The sequence below is a fragment of the Coregonus lavaretus genome, assembly GCF_964263955.1.
Source record: "Coregonus lavaretus genome assembly, chromosome: 30".
NCBI classification, from domain to species: domain Eukaryota; kingdom Metazoa; phylum Chordata; class Actinopteri; order Salmoniformes; family Salmonidae; genus Coregonus; species Coregonus lavaretus.
In genome coordinates, this window is record NC_140017.1 from 24481537 (window position 1) to 24503841 (window position 22305).

Consider the following 22305-nt stretch of genomic DNA (forward strand, 5'->3'; position numbering starts at 1 on the left):
TTTATTAACACTGATCTTAGAAGAATAGAGCTTGAGGGATCTCTCTAAATACTCCCTCTTTCTAGTCTTGAAGAATGTGAATTTGAGAAACTCACTGACCTTCATACATTTCACATGATGTCTGTGTAATACTAAAGATTGATTCATTATCATAGTGTGTTGAGAGTTGTTGAGGCACAGTAGCCTACCTAGATATGGAGCCACCATCTCCAATGTTTCATGGTTCATAGAGAAGATGAGCTGGTTAACCTCTGAGCTCAATTGTTTTGCTTCAGAGCCTTATATTTCTTTATATGAGCTTGATTTGTGACCAATGGAGCCTCTCTGCCCAAGGCCCTACAAGCTAATGCAATTGTTCTGCTGCCATTTATGAACTTGAAGCTGAAAGGAAAAACATATAGATTCACATAATTAATTTGTCCTTGAATACTCTGAATAATGACATGATGACGTACATAGATGTTTATTCTGATGTAGAAAATTATCTGTTTTTCTCTTTCTACCCCTCAGCCGCTTCCCGCAAGCACAGCGTCTCCCACTGGCGGATGCAGGACATTGCACAGGAGTCTGTTGACAGCTCAGATGAGGAGTTTTTCGATGCCAGAGGTTAGTTTAATTTTTTCCTTTGATAACACCCAAGGAGCTTAGTTCAACTCTCTCTCTTTCCTGTCTTTCTTCCTCTCTCATCTTCCCCTTATCTCTCTTCCTTTGTGAGCACCCTGAAAAGCGCCATATCCCGTCAAATGGGTCAGGTTGGGCTTATATGCCTGACACGCTGATATATCCTCAGGCTTCCTCACATGGGAGTTTTTTTTTTACAGGTCTTTTGAACAGTGAAAGGGGAAATCAATTGAACTGTAATGCTAGAATCACCGGGGAATTTGCATGCAGTTTGGGATGTGGTCAGGGGATCTATTTAACGTGGGTCTATGATTGCTGTTTTGATTGACTGGAGAGAAGTCTATCTTCAGGCTAGGAGAGAGGCTGATTGCTAATGCTAGACCCCCGGTGGGAAGATAGAGGCGAAGAAAAGTGACTCAGTTGTATAACAGTAAGGCATGCTGATCACTGTTGAGTGGATTCCCTACAGGAACACCGTAGTAACAGGTGTATTGTTGCTCTTAACACCAGGCTTTCACACATTAGGCTCATGGTGAAAATCATAGGTGGTATGGAACTATTGTCCCCTGTCTGGAATGGAGAGCATCTGTTGCATGTTGCTTGTATGCTCTGTCCTGCCAGCTTTGTCCAACCCAATTGCTTTGTCCTTGTTAACTAATTTCCCTCTCTGGATCAATACATCTCCAGTCCTTAGTTTTACCTATGTAGTGCACTATATAGGGAATATGGTGCCATTTGGGACGTATCCATGGAACCTGAGGAAGATAAATCCTGTCTTGGATGTGACCCAAGACCCTCTCTATACCTCTTGTGGAAATGCTAGGGACATATTTAATCAGTGCTTATGCCGGTTTATTATTTCTAAAGCACCGAGGGTATTTCTCCCGGTGAGGTCATCCTGGCAGTCTCCATCTGCTATGTCTCCAGTCTAAGAATAGCCCTGTGATTAAGCAGATAATCATCATTAGAGGTGGTAGTTAAAAGTGTGAAAGATGTGGAAGAGAGAGGCTTTATAGGGAGGGAAATCCTCATGGAGCACAACACACACACACACACATACACACACACAAATACACTAACACACACACACATGGAGCACCACGGCATCACATCAGTAGCATGGGCCTTCGACCGTATTTTAATATAACAGCCAGGGAAATGCATCATCATGCATGTCATGTTTATGATCAATCATTTATATGGTTATATCTGTCGTTTAGGGAATAGTGGTAGCATGATTCGGTAGGTTTAAGTTGGTTTGTTCCTAGAAAGGATTATATTTTCCCAGGGAGAATAGATAAGCCATCACGCCCACTGGGGTAACTGAAAATGTTAATCACACAGATTCTTTGCTTCAAGCGCCTTTCTTTTGGAGAGATGGATAAGGGAGGTAAGTCAAACCAATTATACAGTATGTTACAGTTTTTTTCAATTGCTAATATGCATTGGTTAAAACTGAAGTTACATTGTCAAAACTCTTCACACAGTCAGCGAAACAGAAGTGTATGTGGACCAAACTGTGAATCATTTTTCATTGCTTTCACACAAAATGCATTCAATGACCACAGTCTCCGAAATCCATGAACTCTTTTCTCATTCATACTCCACCACCTGCAAAACTATATATTTGCAGCACGTTTTCAAATGCTAACACACTGTTTGCAAAACTGTTAAAAACACATTCAAAACAGAATTATGGCAAATGTCGTGCATTTCTGCAGTAACTAGATTGAAACATACAGAAAATCTCAGCAGAATATTTCATCATTCCAAACACAGCTGATTGCAATTTCAGCTGAAAGCCTACCCAAGTGTCCTGTTTTTAGTCTCGTTACCAAACAGACAAAAGAGGACGGCTTCGGAATGATTTAGTTTGGAAACATGGATCAAGGAAGACAGGTTGGTGGGGAAAGAAGAGTGGCAGGGAGAGGGAGAATGTGTGGAGGACAAAGGAGAGGAAGACCAAGAGTGGTGGTCTCTGATGAGATAAGGGCCACAATTATTGACCATGTTGTAAACCATGGTCTCTCTTTGAGAGAGGCCGGTTTAAGGGTGCAACCAAATCTGCAGCATTCAACAGTTGCATCAATAGTACGAATTTTCCGGCAAAACAACAGGTGAGATGTGCATCCTTCAATGATAATTGAACTACATATTACAGTACAATACAGTATGTTCATATTTTTACATGTACTGACATTTTGAAATATATTGATTGTTTTGTGTTTTTCAGTAGGATCCAAAGGTTGCCTCCCACAGGAGGGAGAGACAGAATATTATCAGATGTGCAGGAAATTCCATAATTGACATGGTAATTAGCAACAATGCAATAAAACTGAGGGAAATTTGGGACAGAGTGCTGGCAGACAATATCACTTTTGGGAATGTGAATACGGTCAGTACAACGACAATTGCCAGAGTCCTAGAGAAACACCAAATAAGGATGAAGCAGTTGTACACTGTACCCTTTGAGAGAAACGGTGAACGTATGAAAGAACTCCGGTATCAATATGTCCAGGTAAGATATTTGTTCAATAACCAAACAGGGTACATACACAGCTATGCATAATGTAAAGTACTGTAAAACTGTGGATTTACTGTATTTTAGAGAGTAATGGAGATGGAAGCCAGGCAAACTGCACATACATTCATCTTTGTGGATGAAGCTGGATTCAACCTGGCAAAAACACGCCACAGGGGAAGAAATGCGATTGGACAGAGTGCAACCGTGGATGTCCCAGGCCAGAGAGGAGCTAACATCACAATGTGTGCAGCACTGTCCAATGATGGTTTGCTGTTACACAAACCACTCATTGGCTCCTACAATACAGAGAGGCTAATTTAGTTTCTGGATGAACTGCATAATCGACTTGTGCCAGCGGAGGAGAGAGGGGCAAGAAACTCCCCTACCTTCGTTGTTGTGTGGGATAATGTGGCCATCCACCACTCTGCTGCAGTCACAGACTGGTTTGCTGCACATGCCAGGATGTCTGTACTATTCCTGCCTCCATACTCCCCCTTCCTAAACCCCATAGAGGAGTTTTTCTCTGCGTGGAGGTGGAAGGTTTATGACCACCATCCACATGACCAGATGTCCTTACTGGATGCCATGAATGCGGGGTGTGGAGATACTTCTCCTGAAGACTGCCAGGGTTGGATTAGACATTCCAGAAGATACTTTCCAAGATGCATCGCCAGAGAAGAAATAAGATGTGATGTTGATGAGAACTAGTGGCCAAATGCAGGAGAGAGGGAGAACTAGAACCCTCACAGTACTGTCCAGTATGTGTGATTATACTAAACATGTTGTTGATGTTTTTTGTAATTATTATTGCAGCCCTGGAATTTCATGATTTTGTTTTTTGTTTAAACTTTTTATTTTTCACAAGTAAATTACTATATGCAAAGATATAGAAAAAAAAGGCTATTGAAGCAAATTGCTGCATTTCTGAATCATTCTTGTTACATATACTTTAATACAATCAATAAAGTGAAAAGGTGTTGTTCTTATTCTATAATGAAATACTGATTTATGTGAAAGATCATTCAAATTTCAAAGAAAAAATTTCATCATTTATGTAATGCTCCCTGTTGTTAGTGTTTTTTAGGTCAGTGTGTTATGAGTGACAATGTATGCTTTCTGAGTGAGAATTGTTGCCAGTGTTATGGTCGAACAAGCTTATTTTGAGACATGTGTGAAGTGTTTTGGTGGTTTGAGTGAGTTTTGGAGGTGTTATTAACTGTTTGGCCAAGATGCATGATGGTAATGCAGACTGTGTGAAGAGTTTTGAAAAAGTGGCTTCAGTATTGACCGATGCTTGTTAGCAATTGAAGAAAACTGTAACACATTTAATCCAAATGTATTATTAACCCAGTCAAATTTCTGGCATCTTGTGTAACACAATGACCAAAAAAGCAGCACATTATTCGGATAAACGCTTCAGATTTATCTAGCCTCAACATAGTTCCACTTCTCCTGGTGGACACTGCACAGCTTGCCTCAGTGACAGAGAACAGAGACCATATCTCACTCCCAGTCTTCCTCTCTTGTCCCCTGCTGAGAGTGGAAGTTTTAATGAATGCCAGGGGTTACAGAAACAAATGTTAAGTCTCTGCTGCAACCTACGTCACGTTTCTGTCGACTGTGTTAATGGCCTGCTTATTTATACTGACTTTTCACATTTGTGTGTGTGTGCGCGCGTGCGTGTGTGTGTCTGTGAATGTGTGTCTGTGTGTGTGTGTGTGTCTATGTGTTTGTGTCTATATGTGTGTGTTAGTGTGTGTGTGTGGATGTTTGTGTGTGTCTATGTGTGTGTGTCTATGTGTGTGTGTGTGACTGTGTCTATGTGTGTTAGTGTGTCTGTGTGTGTGTCTATGTGTCTGTGTGTGTGTGTGTGTCTATGTGTGTGTGTCTATGTGTGTGTGTCTATGTGTGTGTGTGTGTCTATGTGTGTGTCTAAATGTGTGTGTCTGTGTGTGTGTCTGTGTGCGTGTCTATGTGTGTGTGTGTGTGTGTCTAAGTGTGTGTGTGTGTCTAAGTGTGTGTGTATTTGTGTGTGTTATCACCTAAACGGTGTGAATACACCCTGAGTAATTAAACACAATTCACTGACAAACCATGAACAAATCTGACTGATGCTAATGAATAGTGTACTGGAGTATGCAGCTTGTATACATGCACACATACATGTTGATACACACCCACACACACACATATCCACACATATTTGGTTGTCTCGTATGAGACGTGCTGTGCTTCCCTTATCACTGTGCTGTGTCACAGAGCAGAACTGGCTGAGAAATATATTCCACCTGACTGGCAGAGTCACCAGGGTAAAGATAGCATGTGGCCTATAAAGTGGAACAGATTTACCCTGGCACCCCCATGTCTCTCCCGCTCACTATTTCTCACCGCAGCATGAAATACCCATGCTTAGAGAGATGCTTAATTACTGCATAACATGGAGAGTAAACAGAGGGAAGGGGGAGGCTCTATTTGCAAAATGGCAGCAGGTAAAATGGACCAATTTGTATTTTGAAGCAATTTTCTCTCTTATTATTATGGGGGGTACATTTTGTCAGTCACACAGTGTTTATGATTGTCTCCATGGGAAGTATAATGGATTTTCAACAAAGCTCTACAACAAAACAGACAAGCTCACACTGCATTATTCAAATGTCTTGTACCGCATTATGTTGTGTCACTTCCCCTCTGGAAACAGAATGAGTATGACGTTATTGTAGTTGCAGAATGAACTGGTAACTCTCAGCTACCTGCATGTTTCCACATCAATCTTTCATGAGACACATTTCTCATTCATATGTAATGAGGGGTTTCTGGCCCACCACACAACAGGGGATTTAAATTAAAAGTCCAGATGTTAGTGCCCGCCGTCAGCTGAATTGGGGAAAGTCCCAGCCAGTTGTTCTCCGAGGCTTTTCATCTCTGGATGTCATTGTAGTCTTTTGATTGGTCTGTGCTTTGCAGCGTTGCGGCTCACCAATCGCGCCTCATCCTGTAGTCTTTGATTGATGCATAATATTGGAATAGCTTTGTGGCCGCCCGCCTGGTGTTTTTGAAGCATTAAAGTGTAATGGGAAAAACCTTGGAGGAACCTTTCAAGCTTACATAAAAGCTTCCCTATCTCAATCAATGAAAAAATGTAACCTCTTACACAGAAAACTATTTTGAAATGTTATGTTCATAACAGCGTTATCAGTGTAGTATATTCATGAACATATCAAGCGGGAGAGAGGATGAAGTTTTCTTTTTTGTGATTGTTAAAAAACTCTCTACTGAGAATGCCCTCTTGGGGATAAGATATTTCAAAAATAAACCAGAGCAAGCTAATAAAATGGTGGTAAAATGTCCTGAGATAGGCTATTAAAGAGATGGGCTTGCTCTTAACAGGAGGGATGGATGGCTCTAAAGGTTATATTCTTAGGAGCATGTAATTAAGTAATGTCAGGACAACTTGTTTTCTCCTGAAATAATACTACTTTTAGGGAGAGAGAGAGAGAGAAAGAGAGAGAGAGAGAGAGGAATGGAGAGGGGGAGGGAGTAAGAGAGACAGAGAGAGAGAGGAGACAGAGAGAGAGGAGAGAGATGGGGAAGATAACGTTTGAGAGAGAAATTAAGAGTGAGAGGGAATTAGTGAGTAAGACACAGAGAGAGAGAGAGAGAGAGAGAGAGAGAGAGAGAGAGAGAGAGAGAGAGAGAGAGAGAGAGAGAGAGAGGATAGAGAGAGATGGGTGAAGAGAACGTTTGAGAGAGAAATGAAGAGGGAGAGAGGGAGTGAATGAGTAAGAGAGAGAGAGAGTGGGAGTGTACTGTATTATACCACTCAAGCCATCACGATGAGCTCCTGGGAGTTGTATTTATTTCAGGATGATTAATGCTGTCACCCACGCCATAAAGCTCCAGGCCAGTAAAACCATGAGAACGTATTAAACTGTCACAAATATCTTCTCTGATATGCTAAAGAGATAACCCATAGGCTGTGTCCAAAATGGCACCCTATTCACTATATAGTGCACTACTTTTGACCAGAGCTCATATGGCTCTGGTCAAAAGTAGTGCACTATGTAGGGAATTGGGTGCCATTTGGGACACAGATGTGGACTCACTGAAGAGGCTGCCTGTCCGGCTCTCTTCTGGAGGTGTTTGGCTGCTCCTTAGAGACTATATGTTCATCTGGCTTTCATTCCATTATTTCCATTCTACCCAGTGGTAAATTAACGCAAGCTGACTCCACCAAGGACCTCTAGGAATGTTCATGATTGCCTCTAGAAAAGTGAAACAATCATACAACACTTTTGACCAGAGCCTTATGGGCAGTCAGAGTGTTAGAGTGCAGATGGGAATGCTTCCTATGTGATTAATTGAGCTGGGGTCCTGTATCTACTCAGGTCTACTTTGATATCCAACTGGAAAATATATTGCTCTTGCAAAAAATATCAGTGAATCTACCCCTTCCAGTCTCATTCCAATCTTCTCTCAGTAGAGCAGCCTTGTCTGAGAGCACTGTGTCAGATAGCATGACATCTCCATCTGAGGGACGAGCGTCATGTAGGAGTGACGCCACCTGATTAGAAAACAATGGTGGCAGAGATAGACACACCAAATCTCCAAGACAAACAAATATACTCCAGGAGTCACTGCCGTGGGTTGGTCAAATGACAAATGCCTTGTTGCTGAGGCTGTTCTCGTTAGTGTTGTCATGGCCTCACAAATGACTGCTCTTAGAGGGTCACTGGTAGTATTGGAGAAAGGAAATAGAAATCTCAATATGACAGCTTCCATTCTAGTGAGAGCTGGAGCTCACTGGAGTGCGTTGTATATTCACAGTGGTCTGTGTTGTCTTTGACCAACCCAAGGCAGTGACTACTGGGTCAGAAGGCGACACAGTGTGTCTGTCTGTGTGACAGTGTGACGGTATCACAGCACTGTGATGGCTGTGACTGACTGAATGCTGTCTGTTGACGGTGTTGACTGAGTCACGCTGTTGACTCACCTCCCCAGACAGACAGAGCTGAGGATCAAGACCTCTATAACAGGGGAGTATATTTGTCTTAATGATTTGGTGTGTCTATCTCTGCCAACATTGTTTTCTGACAGGTGGCGTCACACCTAAATGACGCTCGTCCCTCAGATGGAGATGTCGTGCTTTCTAACGTAAGACAATGTCTCTGCCATAGTGTTCTCAGATTAGACTGCTCTACTGAGAGAAGATTGGAAGGAGATTAGAAGGGGTAGATTCACTAATAATTTTCGCAAGAGCACTATATTTTCCAGTTGTCTCGATATATGCTGTGCAAGATTTAAAACTATCTGAGTAGACCTGAGTAGATATAGGACCCCTAACGATACCAAACAAATGCTTTTCCACCCTTTGCACATCAGACAGCTTCCATCTCCTTACATCCCCCCCCCCCCCCCCCCCCCCCCCCTTACCAATGACTCTCCACATTTCACAAGCCTTGAGTTGTATCCACCAGAGTGAGGAAAATCTCCCATCATTCTGAATGAGTGCTCTCCATTCCAGGCCCATGCAGGCAAGCCTATGCCAGCTCAACTGTCACCGTGCTTATTGACGTATGCTGTTGACAAATTTCTTCTGCGTTAATCCTGATTTGTTATCTGATTACATGAATTTGAATAATGAGTTGAATTTGTCGGAGTGGGCTTTATACAGATCATATTTACTGTTGGGTTTAAGCCGCTTCCCTGATTTAAAGTGGTAATAAATGGCTGCTGGAGACAGATTGCTTTTCCCATTATCGTAGGTGTCACGACTTCCGCCGAGGCTGCCTCCCCTCCTTTTTCGGGCAGGTTTCGGCGTTCGTCGTCACCGGCTTACTAGCTACTGCCGATCCCATTCTCATCACTCCACTTGTCATGTCTTGTCTTGTAAATCACACACACCTGGTGCTCATTCCCCTAATTAGTATTTGTATAAGTGATCCCTCTGTTCCCCTTGTCTTTGTGAGTGATTGTTTCATTGTGAGAGCGAGTAGCTCGGTTGAGCCAAGGTGGAATATTTCCCTTGTGATAGTTTTGTATTGACGCTGGGTGCGTTTTATTTATGTAAACGGAATAAACTCTGGACTTCGGTGTTTTACCTCCTGCGCAATGTAAGGGATTTCTGCTGCAACTAGAGTTGTATTTCTCCAGCATCAGGTCGACGCCACTGGAGCGGGAGAAGGTATCCGTCCTTGTTTCCTGCCTTTGTGGGAGAGCCCTGGAGTGGGCCAACGCGGTGTGGAACGAGGGAGGTGCCGCGTTGGAGGACTACGGGGAGTTTGCTCGCCTTTTTCTGGCCTTTTTTGATCACCCGCCTGAGGGCGAACGACTGGTCCATCTGAGGCAGGGGACGAGGACCGCACAGGACTACGCGCTGGAGTTCCGGACGCTGGCAGCGGGGTCCGGGTGGAACGAGCGGGCCCTGATCGACCATTTCCGGTGCCACTTAAGGGAGGACGTCCGACGGGAGCTAGCCTGCCGTGATGCCATGCTATCGGTCTCCCAACTGGTGGACATGGTCATCCGGCTGGACAATCTGCTAGCAGCCAGAGGATGTCCTGGTAGGGGTCTGCCCGTTACCACTCCGGACGACTCTGACCCCGAGCAGATGGAGCTGGACAGCGACAGTGCCACTCTGGTGGCACGGAGGGACAATCCACTTCACATCACAGTCAACGTTCCTTTGGGTCTGGAGGCGGTAGGCAGCGTACTCACGCATCACCCCAGCTAACGTTCAGAGCCCTTTGCAGCGCACTGTTCCTTATCTATCTCCTTTCCCGATCACCTGGTAGTTTCCCAGTGTAAGGCGCTAGTCGATTCAGGCGCAGCTGGGAACTTTATGGACAGGGCATTTGCACGCCGTCAAGGCATTTCATTGGTTCCCCTATCCATTCCACGCCCCATCAGAGCACTTGATAGTCGACCATTAGGGTCCGAGTTGGTTAAGGAGGTTACTGTACCAGTCACCATGATTACACAGGAGACGCATGTTGAGCAGATCACTTTTTTGATTTTTGAGTTTCCTGCTTACCCTGCAGTCTTAGGTATTCCGTGGTTAGCCCTTCACAACCCCACTTTTTCATGGCCGCAGAGGGTTCTTACGGGGTGGTCGCGTGAGTGTCCGGGTAGGTGTCTAGGTGTTTCCATTGGTGCGACCACAGTGGAAAGTCCAGACGGTACCCCCACCGTGCGCATTCCCCCTGAATACCATGATCTGGCGCTCGCGTTTTCCAAGATGCAAGCGACTAAATTACCACCTCATCGGGAGGGGGATTGCGCGACAAACCTTTGGGTAGACGGTGTACCTCCCAGGAGTCATGTGTATCCCCTGTCACAGGCTGAAACGGAGGCTATGGAGTCCCTGCGCCAGGGGTATATACGTCCCTCCACTTCACCTGCTTCCTCAAGTTTCTTCTTTGTGAAGAAGAAAGATGGCGGTTTACGCCCGTGCATTGATTATTGACCTCTGAATAACCTAGTGACTGTATGATTTAGTTATCCTCTTCCCCTCATTCCTTCAGTGATTGAGTCAATGCATGGGGCCTGTTTTTTCACCAAATTAGACCTCAGGAGTGCCTACAACCTGGTGCGTATTCGGGAAGGGGATGAGTGGAAAACCGCATTCAGCACAACCTCGGGGTCATTATGAATACCTGGTGATGCCCTACGGTTTGATGAATGCTCCATCCGTTTTCCAGTCCTTTGTGAATGAGGTGTTTCGGGACATGCTTGGTCGCGGTGTGGTGCTCTACATCGATGACATCCTGGTGTATTCCGCTACGTGCGCCGAGCATGTGTCCCTGGTTCGCAAGGTACTGGTCCGACTGCTGGAGAATGAGCTTTATGCCAAGGCAGAGAAGTGTGAGTTTTTCCAGCAGTCAATCTCCTTCCTCGGATACTGCATTACTACCACAGGTGTGGAGATGGAGGGAGATCGAATTTCAGCCGTGCGTAATTGGCCAACTTCAACCACGGTGAAGGAGGTGCAGCACTTCCTTGGCTTTGCCAACTGCTATCGGAGGTTTATTCGGGGCTTTGGCAAGGTCGCAGCTCCCATTACCTCCTTGTTGAAGGGTGGGCCGTCCCGGCTCCACTGGTCTGCTGAGGCTGATTTGGCCTTCAGTAGATTGTGGGGTCTGTTCACCTCAGCCCCGGTACTGGCTCACCCCGATTCATCACTCCGTTCGTAGCGGAGGTGGATGCGTCCGAGATAGGGATAGGCGCTGTCTTATCTCAACGCTCGGGCACGCCACCCAAGCTCCGCCCCTGTGCCTTCTTTTCGAAGAAGCTCAGCTCGGCGGAGTAGAACTATGGCATGGTGATTTGGAGCTGCTGGCTGTTGTCCGAGCTTTGACGGTGTGGAGGCATTGGTTCGAAGGGGCGAAACACCCTTTCCTTGTCTGGACAGACCACTGTAACCTGGAGTACATTCGGGCAGCGAGGAGGCTGAATCCTCACCAGGCCAGGTGGGCCCTCTTCTTCAACCGATTTGATTTCACACTTTCAAACATTCCGGGTACGAAGAACGTGAAGGCAGACACACTGTCTCGGCTGTATGACACAGAGGAGAGGCCCAGAGACAACACCCCCATACTCCCAGCCTTATGCATTGTGGCGCCGGTAGTATAGGCGATGGACGCGGATATAGCGCAGGCATTACGCACAGATCCATCTCCACCGCAGTGTCCAGCTGGGCTGCAGTACGTGCCTGCGCTTATCCGTGATCGTCTGATCTACTGGGCACACACAACACCCTCCTCTGGTCATCCAGGTATCGGTCGTACAATGCGCTGCCTGACCGAGAAGTACTGGTGGCCTACCTTGGCTAAGGACGTGAGGGTGTATGTTTCCTCCTGCTCAGTGGGCGCCCAGAGTAAGGCACCTAGGCACCTCCCAGCGGGTAAGCTACAACCTTTACCAGTTCCACAACGACCATGGTCTCACCTTAGTATTGATTTTCTTACTGATCTTCCCCTCTCCCAAGGTAACACCACTATCCTGGTCATTGTGGATCGCTTTTCCAAGTCCTGCCGCCTCCTTCCTCTGCCCGGTCTCCCCACGGCCCCATGGCCCTACAAACTGTGCAGGCTCTGTTTACTCACGTCTTCCGGCACTACGGGGTACCAGAGGATATAGTGTCCGACTGAGGTCCCCAGTTCACGTCTAGAGTCTGGAAGGCGTTCATGGAACGTCTGGGGGTCTCAGTCAGCCTGACCTCTGGATTTCACCCCGAGAGTAATGGGCAGGTGGAAAGGGTGAATCAAGATGTGGGTAGGTTCCTGCGGACCTACTGTCAGGATCGACTGGGGGAGTGGTCGGTGTTCCTGCCATGGGCAGAACTCTCTCCGCCACTCCTCCACTAACCTAACACCCTTCCAATGTGTTTTGGGTTACCAACCGGTCCTGGCACCGTGGCACCAGAGCCAGACCGAGGCTCCTGCGGTGGATGACTGGTTTCGGCGCGTGGAGGAGACTTGGGACGCTGCCCACATTCGCCTCCAGCGCGCCGTGCGTCGTCAGAAGGCGAACGCTGACCGCCACTGCAGGGAGGCCCCGGTTTTCGTACCGGGGGATCGGGCCTGGCTCTCGAACCGGAATCTACCCCTCCGCCTGCCCTGCCGGAAGCTGAGCCCGCAGTTTGTGGGGCCATTTAAAGTCCTGAGGAGGATAAACGAGGTTACATACGGGTTGTTACTCCCCCCTGATTACCGTATTAACCCCTTGTTTCATGTGTCTCTCCTCAGGCAGGTGGTAGCTGGTCCGCTCCAGGAATCTGAGGTGCGGGAGGTTCCTCCACCTCCTCTGGACATCGAGGGGGCCCCGGCGTACTCGGTCTGTTCCATACTGGATTCGAGGCGTCGGGTGGGGGGCCTTCAGTATCGTGGGAGGGGTACGGTACGGAGGAACGGTGCTGGGTCCCAAGGAGGGACATCCTCGATCCCTCCCTGTTGAGGGATTTCCACCGTCGCCATCCGACTCGCCCTGCTCCGCGTCCTCCTGGCCGTCCCCGGGGCCGGGGTCAGCGCACTGCTGGAGCTGCGCATCAAGGGGGGGGGGGGGGGGGGGGTACTGTCACGACTTCCGCCGAGGCTGCCTCCCCTCCTTGTTCGGGCAGGTTTCGGCGTTCGTCGTCACCGGTTTACTAGCTACTGCCAATCCCATTCTCGTCACTCCACTTGTCATGTCTTGTCTTGTCAATCACACACACCTGGTGCTCATTCCCCTAATTAGTATGTGTATAAGTGTTCCCTCTGTTCCCCTTGTCTTTGTGAGTGATTGTATTTGTGAGAGCGAGTAGCTCGGTTTACTCTTCCATTTGTTATTGCCAAGGTGGAATATTTCCCTTGTGATAGTTTCGTATTGACGCTGGATGCGTTTTATTTATGTAAACGGAATAAACTCTGGACTTCGGTGTTTTACCTCCTGCGCCTGACTCCTTCATTCACACATCATCACAGTAGGCTACCACCACAGCCACTCATTGTAGACCCATTACTAATGTATTACCATAGCACTGTACACAAACACTTCTTGTACTTTGAAATTAATGTCAGAATTTTGTCAGAACATATTGCAACAGCACTGGTGATTGGAGGCTTGGGCTTTCAGAATGTATCTTGCTGTATTTACTTCAATTTTAAATACAGCCAACAGGCACCATGCCACTGGTTTTCCATGTAATTGTTTGTTGTCTCCTGGCCCATGCTGGTAGTGACTGACTGGAGTCACACACTGCTGAAAATGGAAAACAATCATAAGCAAGCCAGACCAGTGCTACACTGAGGCTCACACTCCCTGATTGGAACATTCTATTTAACACTCCTTACCTACCTCACATGTTGTGTACACATTTACCTGGTTGTGCAGTGTAGCCTGCTATTAGTAAGGGCAGCAATTTGGTCTCTTGTGCATTTAGATTGGAGCCAACAGAGAAAGAGGTTTCTCAGCCTGCATAGTGATTTGCTGACTGTCTCTTCACTTCCAATCTTTCACGTCTCCTATCTCTCTCCTGCTTGACAAGCATGCCTTTAAACTGGGATAAAAAAAAGATCAATTGTGGATGTCACATAGATGCCCTGAGTAGACACAGTGTCATCTGTAGAAAGATATGTTTTTATCAGGAACCATTCAATCAATTTTCAATCAATTTTATTTTATATAGCCCTTCTTACATCAGCTAATATCTCGAAGTGCTGTACAGAAACCCATTCCTCATGTATACTGAACAAAAATATAAATGCAACATGTAAAGTGTTGGTCCCATGTTTCATGAGCTGAAATAAAGATCCCACAAATTCTCCATATGCACAAAAAGCTTATTTCTCTCAAATTTTGTCCACAAATGGTTCACATCCCTGTTAGTGAGAATTTCTCCTTTGCCAAGATAGCCCATTCACCTGACAGGCGTGGCATATCAATAAGCTGATTAAACACCATGATCATTACACAGGTGCAACTTGTGCTGGGGACAATAAAAGGCCACTCTCAAATGTGCAGTTTTGTCACACATCACAATGCCACAGATGTCTCAAGTTTTGAGGGAGCGTGCAATTGGCATGCTGACTGCAGGAATGTCCAACAGAGCTGTTGCCAGAGAATGTAATGTTCATTTCTCTACCATAAGCTGCCTCCAAGGTTGTTTTAGAGAATTTGGCAGTATGTCCAACCGGCCTCACGACCGCAAACCACTTGTAACCACGCCAGCCCAGGACCTCTACATCCGGCTTCTTCACCTGCGGGATCGTCTGAGACCAGCCACCCGGACAGCTGATGAAACTGAGGAGTATTTATGTCTGTAATAAAGCCCTTTTGTGGGGAAAAACTATTTCTGATTGGCTGGGCCTTGCTCCCCAGTGGGTGGGCCAGTCTCACTTGACATTGAGTAATTAATTGTGTTGTGGATGTAAAGGAAAGTAAATAAGGTTTGTTTGTTGAATTGAGCCTGTGTGAGTCACTGTTCTAGGTCTTTTTAGTTGGATAGCGACTTAAATTAAAGTTTCTCTCTTCCTTTCCCTTCTACCTATTTTTCATATCTTCCTCCCCAAACATCTGCTCCTCTATTCATGCCAGTGGGCTACTTTCACTCCTCATTTCTGCTATCCATCTTCCACAGCCTTTATAATGTCATGTCCTGATCGACTCTAACTCTACTTTTACACCCGTATTCACTTAAACTAGCAAATCATCATCTTTCATTATCTCAAAGTTATGTAATAACCATGATCATATGCTGTAGCTAGGCTACAGTGGATATTGTTGTGCTGTCCTGTTTGGAACCATGATGATGTTGAAGACATAGTAATCGCTGTCATCCAGAGTTTACGTCCATTCTAACTGTATACTTTCTGCTCTATACAATCAGTCTTCCTTTTCTTCTCTCTCTCTTTCCCTCTCCCTCGCCCTCCGTGCTGTCAGGTTGAAGGACGTACCTGCATCCCTCCCCCTCTCTTCTTTCTCATCCAGGGCTGTCAGTTGCAGGGCAATCTCATCCTTCATTCATTCCTTCCCTCTCTGAATCTGAATGAGATGCAGCTTTATTTTGGCTTTCCTTCTGACCCTCTTGGCGTTGGGCGGTGGAGGTTTTTATTTAGTGTGTGTTATTTGGTTCTGGATGCTTGTATATTTGATCTGATCATAGCTGAAATCTCCTTTCCTCTGCTCGGCGCGCCAGGCTTTCTGTTGTGTTCTTCTCTCTCCTTGAAACATGTTTCACACCTCACAGGCGTTGTGTTCTTCCGTTGTGGCTGTAAGCTGCTCTCATCAGCGCTGCTCTCTGGGAGATGACTCAGTGCATTCTCAGTGCTTGGTTAAAACCTGCACGCTTCCCTGCCTTAACTCTGGCCTTTTTCAACTCCTGCAGGGTGTTGTTGTGATCTGGATGCTGAAGTGTGTGTGTGTGTGTATTTGAAATGCATCTACACATTATGTGTATTTGCATGTGTGTGTGTTGGCATCGACAGAGACAGACAGAGACAGAGAGGAAGAGAAGGGAGGTAAAGGGCTATAGAGACAGACAGTGACCAGTAGGCCTGCCAGTGTGATCGTAGTGGACAGGCCTGGCAGAACAGTGTCACAGCCACTCTGAGATGCCAGGCATGCGTGGTTGTGTGTGAGAGAAAGAGAGCGAGAGAGAGAGAGAGCAGTGTATTGGACACGGTGTGTCACTCTGTCTCTATGAGCCGGCCATCAGCAGACAACCCCTCTGACCATGGTACTGTCGCTGCAGCAGCCCAGTGTGACCATCACAGCAGACAACCCCTCTGACCATGGCTAATGCTTACCATTAGCACGCTGTCGCTTCAACTGGCTCCGATGACGGTCCAATGGGAGTCTGAGTATCCTCTGTTCTGTAGTTACATGCCATGTGTCACTGATGTAGTCTCTTTCCACATCTGCTGTGTCTGGGTTTGGCTAAACTATGGGAAATGTAGTAAAGGACAGAAATAAACTGTATGGAAATGTCTGTAGCAACCAGCCATCTAACCCCGCTCTCTGTGTGTCTGTGTCCCAGCAGATTCTAACCGCTGTCCCTGTGTGTGTGTGTCAGTGTCCCTGTGTCTGTTCCTGCGTCTGTCTGGATTTCCCCCATCCTCTGTGTTAACCAACCAGATAATCTGTTCAGTTCTCATCATCAACTATGTGTTTGGGTTCTATGATAATGTAATGGTGGGCGGCTGGTAGCCACGTTGGGCCAGTAACCGAAAGGTCACTGGTTCGAATCACCGAGCCGACTAGGTAAAAAGTATTTCGATGTGCCCTTGAGCAAGGCAGTTAACCCTAATTGCTCCTGTAAATTGCTCTGGATATGAGCGTCTGCTAAATGACTAAAATGTAATGTAAATGTAAATCTTCTTCCCTGTCTGTCTGTGTGTCCCCCAGCAGACAGATTGTAACCCTCCTCCCTGTGTGTCTGTGTGTCCCAACAGACAGATTGTAACCCTCCTCCCTGTGTGTCTATGTGTCCCCAGCAGATAGATTGTAACCCTCTTCCCTGTGTGTCTATGTGTCCCCAGCAGACAGATTGTAACCCTCTTCCCTGTGTGTCTATGTGTCCCCAGCAGACAGATTGTAACCCTCCTCCCTGTGTGTCTATGTGTCCCCCAGCAGACAGATTGTAACCCTCCTCCCTGTGTGTCTATGTGTCCCCCAGCATACAGATTGTAACCCTCCTCCCTGTGTGTCTATGTGTCCCCCAGCAGACAGATTGTAACCCTCCTCCCTGTGTGTCTATGTGTCCTCCAGCAGACAGATTGTAACCCTCTTCCCTGTGTGTCTGTGTGTGTCCCAGCAGATATGCTGGAGGGGAAGAGTGCCATCCTCCTGGGAATGAGCCAGTGGAACTCTAACGACCTGGTAGAGCAGATCGAGACCCTGGGACACATGGACCAATCACAAGGTATGTTACACACAGGGTACACTGGGACACATGAACCAATCACAAGGTATGTTACACACAGGGTACACTGGGACACATGGACCAATCACAAGGTATGTTACACACAGGGTACCCTGGGACACATGGACCAATCACAAGGTATGTTACACACAGGGTACACTGGGACACATGAACCAATCACAAGGTATGTTACACACAGGGTACCCTGGCACACATGGACCAATCACAAGGTATGTTACACACATGGTTCCCTGGGACACATGGACCAATCACAAGGTATGTTACACACAGGGTACCCTGGGACACATGGACCAATCACAAGGTATGTTACATACAGGGTACCCTGGGACACATGGACCAATCACAAGGTATGTTACACACATCACAAGGTACGTTACACAGGGTACACTGGGGGCATGAGAGGGCTCTAATGTCCCCTAAACATCTGTTCAACTCTCTCCACCTCATACTGTAGTACTGTGGAGCTGCTTGCTCTCAAAGACATACATGCACGCTCACACACAAAAAAACGCAAGCTCAAGCATGCATTCACACTGTTTTGTGCAGTTAAACAAAGAATTTCACACAACAAATCACAAATGAGGCCTTTGAACCACCAAAATTCAAACAAATTCAAACATCCATTTATGTGTTTATACATTCGGTTAGTTTAACATAAATCAGACAGAAGTTGATGCTCTGCTGCATGTATTGATTTGTAAACTCTTTGTTCTTATCAGAATAAGCCAATACCACCCCCCCCCCCCCCCCCCCAACGATTTCTCTATTCAGTTTGTTCTTATGGTTTATTTTTGTTTTCTGTTTTACTTATTTTTCATTTTAATCTCAGTGCTCTGATTTGCAAACCCCAGGGATTTATTTGGTCATTAGTAACTCCCTCTCTTGGTTATTTTTTTCCAGAGGCCGATCCATGAATGCCTAGTGAAAGCAGCTACTGTAATCCAATTACCTTCTCTGAAATTTCCCTCTCCATCACTCTGCTTCCCTTTATTCAGACTCACATCAACTGTATTTAATCTTAAATCACATTCATTAAATATTGGTTAGTGTTAAATGTAATTCAATGTGTTTTTCAAATGTAAATGAAGAAATTAGAACTTGATCTTATACAGACAAGTGATTTCCCTAATTAGCTACTTCACTGTACTGCAGACTCATGCAAATGACTGTCTGTAATGTAGATTCATGACTAAAATGTCAAATGTAATTAATGTTTTATATTGTCTCAGCACAGGTAGATCATCAGAACATTTTTACTGAACCAACACAAAGCCCTTGGGAGACTTACTATAGCCATATTATACTTCAGAAATCCTACAGCCTTTATAGTGAGACACATCAATGGTAGAAATACAGCAGAATGCTTTGTTAGTTCAGGGAGGACAGTGTTTTTTTATATTACAGAATTGCACAGTTTAGAGACTATGCAACAACAACAGCAGCTCACATCAGATGACTCACTGAGCCACCCAGTTACTCAATCCTGTCTCTAGTCTGAGGGCGCATCCCATATGGCACCCTATTCCCTATGTAGTGCACTACTTTTGACCAGAGCCATATTGCCCCTGGTCAAAAGTAGTGCATTACATAGGGAATAGGGTGCTTTTTGGGACACATCTTGAGTGTTTACCCCAACAGTCAATGCAAACCCAGCTGAACTTCTTTATTGGACAAGACAATGGGGAATTAAGAACAGGGGGTCTTAAGCAGGCCTGACAGAGTGATGAAGAAGCAATCACTGGGCCATGCATCATGCCTGCCAGCGTCTCCCTCTCTTTCTCCCATGCCACCCTATAGAAATAACCTCATTTCTGGCTGGCCCCAGTCCCTGTGCCCACTTCACTTGCCAAAATATACACATCAAACCATTTGTTAGATGAAGGAGGGATGAGGGGTATCAACGGGAACTCTTTGGGGATTGTTTTTTCCTGCTAAATACAGACATTCTTATGCTTTCTGAGAGTTTTTCGCGACATACAACCATCACTAATATTAATTACATCACATTAACTAAACATGATAAATTAAAGGATGTGAATCTTGTCAGCACTTTAGAGTGGAAGTTAGTGAGTGAGCTTTGAAGTCTGGGAAGGATCAAAGTCAGACATTGCAATCTCTTCATTGGTTTTCTCTTCTCTAAGGCTTCGCTGAGAAAACATTCATTGTCAGCTCAAGGTTTATTGATTAATCTCTCTAACTGTATTGTACTCAGATAACATTTCTTGGCTGGCTATAACATCATAAAATGTAATACCATTTCTCATATCCAAATCTTTCCGTATCTACAGCAGTGTGCTGCAGTAGCTTATAAGGTAACGATCATGCTTGAGGTCCTACAGATTGAAGTAGATCGTTTTAATCGCTGGGTTTCTGGGGTCTGAGAGATGGTGGGGGAATGCCCACCTGAGAGATGAAAGACCTTCATATAAAGATGTTCAATCAAACACTGTTACATAAAGTAGGTGTGAAATGTCACTGGCACTGTACTGTAGTGATCTGTACAGCACCAGAGTGGCCTCATGGTTAGGTCATCACATAAGATTATTCTAGAATGGAACCAATCTAAGCTATTCCATTACAAAAGCTGTATGAAAGGTTACTCTACATTCTATAGTACTGTAGTGTGACTTTAAAAGCCTGCAGGTAATCTAGTGTACCCAGCATCCAATTTTCCTCCTCAACCATTTGACAAACAACATGCCTTTGTCCATGTACTGGACGGTGGGATGCGTCCCAAAATGGCACCCTATTCCCTATAAAGTGCACTACCTTTGACCAGGGCCCATATAGGGCTCTGCTCAAAAGTAGTGCACTCTATAGGGAATAGGGTGACATTTGGGTTGCAGACGTGACTTTGATAGGAAAGCAACAAGTGCTGTCATAGCCATCAATGGCTGGACAGTAATGGCTGTAACCACTCCATGTAATTATCCCTGTGATATTGTGTTACACACTCAGCCCCCTGAGTGAATTTGATGGCTGGTCCCTCACGACTTATAATTGATGCTAATTTAATTGTTTTTTAGGCTAATTGTGTGTTGGGTAGAACTGTGTGTGTGTGTGTGTTTGCGTGGTAGGGACTCCAGACAATCACGGATTACAAAGGGAAAACCAGCCACGTCGCGGACACCAACGTCTTGCTCCTGGACAAGCTAAACACCTTCTTTGCCCGCTTTGAGGATAACACAGTGCAACCGCCACAGGCAGCTCCCGACGACTGTGAGCTCTCGTTCTCTGTGGCCGACGTGAGTAAGACATTTAAGCGTGTTAACCCTCGCAGGGCTGCCGGCCCAGACGGCATCCCTTGCAGCGTCCTCAGAGCACGCACAGACCAGCTGCCTGGAGTGTTTACGGACATAATCAATCTCTCCCTTTCCCAGTCTGCTGTCCCCACTTGCTTCAATATGTCCACCATTGTTCCTGTACCCAAGAAAGCGAAGGTAACTGAACTAAATGATTATCGCCCCATAGCACTCACTTCTGTCATCATGAAGTGCTTTGAGAGGCTAGTTAAGGATCATATCACCGCCACCTTACCCGACGCCCTAGACCTACTGCAATTTGCATACCGCCCCAATAGATCTACGGATTATGCAATCGCCATCGCACTGCACACTGACCTATCCCATCTGTACAAGAGGAATACATTGACTACAGCTCAGCCTTCAACACCATAGTACCCTCCAATCTCATCATTAAGCTCAGGGTCCTGGGTCTGACCCCACCCTGTGCAAATGGGTCCTGGACTTCCTGACGGGCCGCCCCCAGGTGGTGAAGGTAGGCAACAACACTTCCACTACCCTGATCCTCAACACGGAGTTCCACAAGGGTGCGTGCTCAGCCCCGACTACACCTCCAACTCAATCATCAAGTTTGTAGACGACACAACAGTGGTAGGCCTGATTACCAACAATGACGAGACAGCCTACAGGGAAGAGACGAAGGCCCTGGCAGAGTGGTGCCAGGAAAATAACCTCTCCCTCAACGTCAACAAAACGAACTAGCTGATCGAGCACTTCAGGAGACAGCAGAGGGAGCACGCCCCATCCACATCGACGGGCCGCAGTGGAAAAGGTGAAAAGCTTAAAGTTCCTCGGCGTACACATTACTGACAATCTGAAATGGTCCACCCACACAGACCGTGTGGTGAAGAAGGCGCAACAGCGCCTCTTCAACCTCAGGAGGTTGAAGAAATTATTCTTGGCCTCTAAGACCCTCACAAACTTTTACAGATGCACCATTGAGAGCATCCTGTTGGGCTGTATCACCGCCTGGTACGACAACTGGACCGTCCACAACCACAGGGCTTTCCAGAGGGTGGTGCGGTTTGCCCAACGCATCACCGGGGCCACACTGCCTGCCCTCCAGGACATCTACAGCACCCAGTGTCAAAGGAAGGCCAAGAAGATCATCAAGGACCTCAGCCACCCGAGCCACGGCCTGTTCACCCCGCTATCACCCAGAAGGCGAGGTCAGTACAGGTGCATCACAGCTGGGACAGAGAGACTGAAAAACAGCTTCCATCTCAAGGCCATCAGACTGTTAAATAGCCATCGCTAGCCGACCTCCATCCAGTACCCTGTCCTGAACTTAGTCACTAGCCGGCTACCTCCCGGTTACTCAACCCTGCACCTTAGAGGCTGCTGCCCTATATACATAGACATGGAACACTGGTCACTTTAATAATGGAACACTGGTCACTTTAATAATGTTTAAATACTGTTTTACTCATTTCATGTATATA

General features: G+C 46.2%; 1 protein-coding gene across 1 annotated transcript in view; it reads left to right on the plus strand.

The window, feature by feature from the left end:
* Window positions 1-22305, plus strand: part of LOC311105584 (membrane-associated phosphatidylinositol transfer protein 3-like) — a 133481-nt gene that overhangs the window by 18351 nt on the left and 92825 nt on the right. The window contains exons 2-3 of the mRNA XM_084147775.1: window positions 511-606; window positions 17436-17540. Coding sequence (XP_084003901.1) covers window positions 511-606; window positions 17436-17540 — 201 coding nt within the window. The remainder of the gene's footprint in view (window positions 1-510; window positions 607-17435; window positions 17541-22305) is intronic.